This window comes from Melozone crissalis, unplaced genomic scaffold (assembly GCF_028551555.1).
Source record: "Melozone crissalis strain CALT ecotype California unplaced genomic scaffold, PUWL_Pcris_2 ptg000004l_1, whole genome shotgun sequence".
Lineage (NCBI taxonomy): Eukaryota > Metazoa > Chordata > Aves > Passeriformes > Passerellidae > Melozone > Melozone crissalis.
This window is the reverse complement of record NW_026535782.1, coordinates 24,700,243-24,707,075: the sequence shown is the minus strand read 5'-3', so window position 1 is coordinate 24,707,075 and position 6,833 is coordinate 24,700,243. Positions and strand designations below refer to the sequence as shown.

At 46.4% G+C, this 6,833-nt stretch overlaps 1 protein-coding gene across 1 annotated transcript; it reads left to right on the top strand.

Moving 5' to 3' along the window:
• Positions 1-573: 573 nt before the first annotated feature.
• AVPR1A (arginine vasopressin receptor 1A) lies at positions 574-4,972 on the top strand. The gene is made up of 2 exons (XM_054275539.1): positions 574-1,582; positions 3,220-4,972. Exons 1-2 carry the CDS (start codon positions 574-576, stop codon positions 3,501-3,503), a joined length of 1,293 nt encoding a protein of 430 aa, XP_054131514.1. The 3' UTR covers positions 3,504-4,972.
• Positions 4,973-6,833: the final 1,861 nt, after the last annotated feature.

Genomic DNA, 6,833 nt, shown 5'->3' with positions numbered 1-6,833 from the left:
GAAGTCCTGAAACATTCAGAGACATTAGGTTGCTGTTTTTTCTAATAATTTACATCTCTGGGGTTGATCCCAGTGAAATGCCAAAGGCGCAGGCAGACTCTCTCAGGACCAAACCAGCACAACTTACCGACAAGTCACTTTGCCTTGGCTAGAAGGCAGATCGGGGCGCAGGCTGATGCTGACAGACCTCCATTTGCTCTGCATGATTACGGCAGTTTTACTCGCAATTATAAGCGCTGCTTTACCTGGCCGTGAGGAGCTCTCCGTGAGCACCGTTCCGGTCCGAGCAGCCTTTCCCGCCGCCGGCGCCCGCTCCCGCTCGGCGCGGCGCTCTGGGGCGGAGCGGCCCCGCTCCCGCGGCGGGGCGGGCGGGCGGCGGCTGCCGGGGAAGGAGGGGGCTGGCGTCAGGGCTGAGCAGCCACTGCCACGGGAGCTCCCCCTCGCCTCGCCTCGCCTCCCGCGGCCGGGGGGATAAAGGCGCCTGGCCCGGCGCTCCGGGCCGCCGGAGGGGAAAGGCGGCCGAGCGGAGGTGCGGGGGCCGGGCCGGGCCGGGCCCCAGCGCGCAGCCCCTCCATGCGCCTCGCCGGCGGCGCCGGCTCCCCGCGGGCCGTGCCCTCACCCGGCAATGGCAGCCGGTGGCGGGCGGCGGAGCCCGGCGGCGGCAGCAGCCCCAGTCCCGAGGCGTGGTCGGGGTCGCCGAACGGCAGCCTGGGCGGCTGGGACCCCTTCGGGCGGGACGAGGAGCTGGCCAAGCTGGAGATCGCGGTGCTGGCCGTCACCTTCGCCGTGGCGGTGGTGGGCAACGGCAGCGTGCTGCTGGCGCTGCGGCGCACGCCGCGCAAGGCGTCCCGCATGCACCTCTTCATCCGCCACCTCAGCCTGGCCGACCTGGTGGTGGCCTTCTTCCAGGTGCTGCCCCAGCTCTGCTGGGAGGTGACCCACCGCTTCCACGGCCCCGACGGGCTCTGCCGCGTCGTCAAGCACCTGCAGGTCTTCGGCATGTTCGCCTCGGCGTACATGCTGGTGGCCATGACCGCCGACCGCTACATCGCCGTCTGCCACCCGCTGAAGACGCTGCAGCAGCCCACCAAGCGCTCGTACGGGATGATCGCGGCGGCCTGGGCGCTCAGCCTGCTGCTCAGCACCCCGCAGTACTTCATCTTCTCCCTTAGCGAAGTGGAGCGCGGCTCGCAGGTCTACGACTGCTGGGCGCACTTCATTATGCCCTGGGGGCCCCGCGCCTACATCACCTGGATCACCGGCGGCATCTTCATCGCGCCTGTCCTCATCCTCATCATCTGCTACGGCTTCATCTGCTACCGCATCTGGCGCAACGTGCGGGGCAAGACGCGCCCGGGGGAGGCGGCAGCAGCGGCTGGCGGGCGCCGGGCAGGTGATGAAGGTGGCCCGCGACGGGGGCTGCTGCTCGCCCCTTGTGTCAGCAACGTCAAAACCATCTCCCGCGCCAAGATCCGCACCGTCAAGATGACCTTCGTCATCGTCTCGGTGTACGTCGTTTGCTGGGCGCCCTTCTTCACCATCCAGATGTGGTCCGTGTGGGATCAGCGCTTCCCCTGGGTCGGTAGGTGACGCCGCCGCTCGTCCCCAGCGGCAGCTCCGCGCGCGTTGGAGCGCAGCCGGCTGTCCCGGGGCGCAGCGTGGGGAAACGGGCGCGGAGAGCGGGAGCGGGGCGCGCCCTCCCGGCCCCGCACGGGTCCCTGTCCCGCCGGGGAGGAGCGGCTGTGGGGGAGAAGAGAAGCCCCGGGCAGCCGCGCCCCCGGGGCCGCCCCGCCGGCACCGCTCGTAGTCCCGGGCCGGGCAGCCCCGGGAGCGGCGGCGGCCGCGGTGCTCGGCCCGGCCCGCCCGGGAGCAGCCGGAGGGGCGGCTGCGGCAGCCGCAAAGGGAGCCGATGGAAACCGGAGCATTTACTGCCGCAATTTCAACCAGCAGCATTTTCGTCCGTTTGAAGCTGCGGTTAAGAAAACTTTAGAAATGTTGAGTATTGTTGAGAAGTGTGCACACGCACATGTCGGAGCAGTTACATGAATAGAGAACTTAATACGTCTTCTCTCCTGTAGCTGCTGACAAGTTAAAGGGTTGAGCGCAGCCTGATCCCTTCCTCTCAGCAAGGCAGTCACGTCTAAGTGCTCCATTAGTAAAGTCACCGATTTTCATGAATCAGTGCAATTTAGACTTTGGAGATAAGTGTCCCGCTGTTAAATATGGCTGAAAAAAAAAGGTGAATTTAAAAGCTATTACATCGGTAATGACAGGCAGCATAGTGACATATATTCTGTTTCCTCATAATGAGAGAACAGCAAATCAAAATGTTGGAATCCATAATTTCTTGATTTTTTAAAATATCCCTAGATGATCACTTACTGTAATGAGAGTGTCGATTACCTCTAATATGGGACTGAAGTCAAGCCTATAATGCAGATCTCTACAGAGAAACAAAGGCTTGCAGTAAACTGATTTTTTTACTTCAAAGGGAATTAAATCTAATTGAACAGATGGGTATTTATTTGATAGGTGTGTTTGAAGAGATTCTTTAAATAGATGGAAAAAAGTAATTATACTTTTTTGAAGATCCAGTATTTACAAAGGAAAGTCACTAGTCATTGATTAGACTAAATACATATTTAGAGTATTTGATCTAACTATTAACTAGATATTGAAGGTAGAACACCATAGTTTTTTCATGCCATAGTGCCAGGTTCTATTTTTCCCTTAAGTAAAATTAATTCAACCTCTAAAATCCAGACTTGATGGACAGTCCAGTAGTTAGTTGAGCATTCAATACTTTTCAGCATGCAAATATATGCAGCAAAATTCAGTGTTATTGAAAGCAGTGGAAATTTTACCATTGTCTCCCAGGGTCTGGAAAAAACCTTTCAGTATTTAAAGCAGGAGCTTATCAACACATGGATACACATCAGTGGAAATGTGACTAAATCATTATTTTGGATGGATTACCCCATAACTTATTCTGTCACAGCTTTTTGAAGTCAGTTCAGAGAAATTCTCATTGACTTTAATGGCAGCCTTACATAAATAAGATCTTTAATGATTATGTTCTCATTTTCTGTTTAAAATGCTGTAGCTCAACATTTAGAACTCAAATATTCAGGGAAATAAATCCAATGGTTAATGAAGCAATTGACTGAATGGTGCAAATGTTTCTTTTGTGATTAAACATCTTTCTCCCCCCCTCCCCAGATTCTGAAAACACTGCAACTACTGTTACAGCTCTGCTGGCCAGCCTGAACAGTTGCTGTAACCCGTGGATCTACATGTTCTTCAGTGGGCACCTCCTCCAAGACTGCCTACAGAGCTTCCCTTGCTGCCAAAAAATAAAGCAAACGCTGAGTAAAGAAGATTCAAACAGCAATAGCAGGCGACAGACTTCTTTCACCAACAACAGAAGCCCGACCCACAGCCTAAACACGTGGAGGGAGATGCCCCACTCCAGATCGAGCAGCTTCATCCCCATCCCAACGTGAGACAGCCCTCAGGGCAGGCAGGCCTTGCAGTCCTGTCACACTGCTTGGGAAGGTTGTGGCATGGACTTTCTGCCAATCCAGGCCACCATCATGGTACCAAGGAATGACTAAGATGGTCAAGAGACAAAAAGTGCCCCCTTGCTTGATAAGCTATGCTGCAGTATGTAAATTATTTTCTCGAAGTTTTTTAGGATTTGGGCAACTGATCAGGAAGGTGTGGCAACGATAAAGCAGTTATTTTTTTAAGTAGAATTTATTTTAATTTTTGTCTGTTCCTAAAATACTAAGTGCATTGTTGCTTGCTGTTTAAAACAGTCAAAACAATGGAGCTGTCATGTGTTGGGCTAACTCCACTCTAGTGTTAATGCATAAAACTTTTCATGATTGTCTGATGAAGTCACAGGGAAAGAAGATAATTTGAGCAAGATTACAGTTTAGTCTTAAACATTACCAGAAAGGAGTTGAGAAAAAGTCTTGGCTGTCCAGATAAGGAATGGAGTTAGACAGACTCTGAGCTGCTGAATTCAGTTGCTTGTGATGCTTCATCTTGTAAAGATCTAGCAGTTCTCAGACACTGAAATTCAACAGCCCTTGTGAAGGCAAATCTTTTAGTGCTGTCCATGTCTCTATGTGTATTGTGGGGTTTTATTTTTGGGGTGACATTTCCTCTGCCCTTGATGTTGATGGAAATTATACAGCATATTTGTGTGTGCGTGTGTATTGTTGCACCTACTTTCATTTTTTTAAACTAACTTTAAAAATATATGTTGATAAATAAGTATGATACACTATGACTAACTCAGCACTGTTACAAACAGTCACACCAAGAAAACTCATAATGAATACCAGAACCACTTGCTTTATTGGTAGGAATGCCATCTTTTCTTTTTTAATTCACTAGGACATCTAGGATCATGCTACATTGCTAGGTTGTCAAGCAAATAGCCTCACAAGCTCAGAAGAGTGTAGCCATTTGGTAAGAGCTGTAGAACCAGTGCATTTCAAGACACAGATCTGAGAATCAAACTTACAAGTCTTCTGGGAACATATAAAAATTGTCAATGTTGTCGTCTTGTCTTTTTCTGTTACTATTTTTTGTTGCCAGCTCATGAAAATTGTCTTAAAAATTGTCAGTAAGCTGCAATAAAAAGTCATCACAGCACATCTGGTAATTACAAAGCATTCAAGGTGTGCTTGTTTTCAATACAATGCATGTTAAACTGACTGCAGTTCATTTATATGGTAAACAATCCTTTTACATCTTTCCCTGGAGCCTGTCTCCTATATTGAGGTTGGGTTTTGAAGCTCCTGACGTAAGTTTTGCTGAGTTTTTAAGTCTTGAGAATCTCTTAGAGAAGTACAGCTACCTGTCTGCTCTGTTTTCCTGAACTTGCCGGATCCTGAAATCCAGGAGCTCCCCTGGCCCCCTGCAGGACTGCTGACACAATCCCAGCTGGCTGCTGGAGCACTGGGGCACCAGCGTGGCTGCAGAACGTGCATGCAGGGAGGAAGCTCAGCAGCAGCTTGCTTTCTTTCTTTCTTTCTCGACAAAACCTAACAAACAAGATTGCTTTTCTAATTGCTTGAGGAGATTGCATGTGGCTTTCACCGAGGATGGAGCCCATGCCTGCCTCAGTAATGGTAGCAGAAATTGATAGAATTAGGTGCAGAATAAGATCATGTTAAGCCACTCCAGAAGCTCCCCACTGATTATTTTGGGTAAAGAATAGGGAACATTATGCCTAAAATATTTTTTTTTTTTTTTTTGTCACTAAAGAAAATCTCAGCTCCATTCTCTTTCCTTGTGTTTGCTGTTGTTCAGAGCATGAGAAGCCAGAGGACAGTGTGGTGGAATGGCTTACATTTAACAGACTTTTTGACCACCTTTAATATACAAATGTGACTACAGCTCTCACCAGCTCTGGACGAAGGTTTGTGAACCTGAAGCTATATTTTAATCAAAAAAACCAGCATGCAGTGATGTTGTGTGTGTGTTTGTGCACATTATGTGTATTTGTATATTTTGCAAGTAGGTAATTCACAGTTACTGAAGCTGCAAGTATTTCAAATTAAGTACACTATCCTTTGCCTAGTGTTCTGTTTGTGCTACTGCTTTCTTTGTACATGAAATATGTATTAAAAACCAATTAGCTGCACTAACAGAATTTAGTTCTGTTTGCATAATTGAATGGTTTTTCTATTACACTTTACATTCAAACAGAAAATATAATGAAAAAATGTGTGCAGAATATTGTTGAAAATAAAAATGAACTGGGTAATGACCAGTATGTGTATTAAACCAAACAGACCCAAAGTATAAATTTAGGTTTTTTCAAATACATTACAAAATCTAGGCTTACACTTGGAGCTTGTGAGCATAAATTTCCCCTGTGAGTGTCCTATAGCTTATGTAATTAAACTGACAACAAAATTTGTCAATATTTGATTTCCAGAGTTTTTTTGTAAATACTGACTTTTTCACCTAATTGTAATGTTGGAACATGCAGCCAATATTTTTTAATTGTTCATCTGTGGATATATTTTTTTAACAGCTACTTTGGATTATCATGAGGGTATCCTAATGGAAACAGAAGGAAACAAAACATTGTGAAACCACTGCAAATTTAAAACATGGAAACTTGCTGTAATAAACCTGCATATTTATTTGATCAGAAGCATTTTGGGTTTTTTGCTTGTCTAGATTTTGGAAGGCAAGAAGTGTATTTGGTATTACTAAATATATTTTACAAAATTCAGAATGTCTTCATTTAATAAGTTGTGTCCATGAAAAGCTTTAAGGAGTGAACAAAACTAAAATGTTTTTCTATTATATGTAGTGAATGAAGGACACAAGCAAAGGAGGAACATGCAATCAACTTTCCACTACATGCTGCTACAATTGTTAAAATATGTGAGTGAGCACTTAATAATGTTCAAGAGGAGTTAGTTTGATTTTTTTTGTTTTAAATACTTATCTTCTAACATAAAACATGATTGAATATCTTGAACGTGATTGAAGAACCTGTACTCTGTACTGGTGTTACTAGAATTAATGCATTTCAAATTCAATTAGATAGCAAAGGTGGAGATGATACAGAAGACAGAAAGGATTTTTTTCATTCATATAAGAAACTAAGTTGCCAAAAAGCTTATTTTCATTTATTTCTGTTTAAGTTTGCAGACAAACATATTGTTGGCTCAGGAAAAAAACCGAAAACCAAACCAAAAGCCAAAAAAGGTTGGGTTTTCCCCCTGTATTATCAAGACCAAAACCTACAAGAAGACACAAATTCATGTGCACTCAGTACTTCAAAAACAAAGGTTTTGTCT

Coding starts and splice junctions, on each gene's coding strand:
- AVPR1A (XM_054275539.1), top strand. CDS start 574: ATGCGCCTCGCCGGCGGCGCCGGCTCCCCGCGGGCCGTGCCCTCACCC. Junction 1,583..3,219: donor TCAGCGCTTCCCCTGGGTCG/GTAGGTGACGCC, acceptor CCCCCTCCCCAG/ATTCTGAAAACACTGCAACT.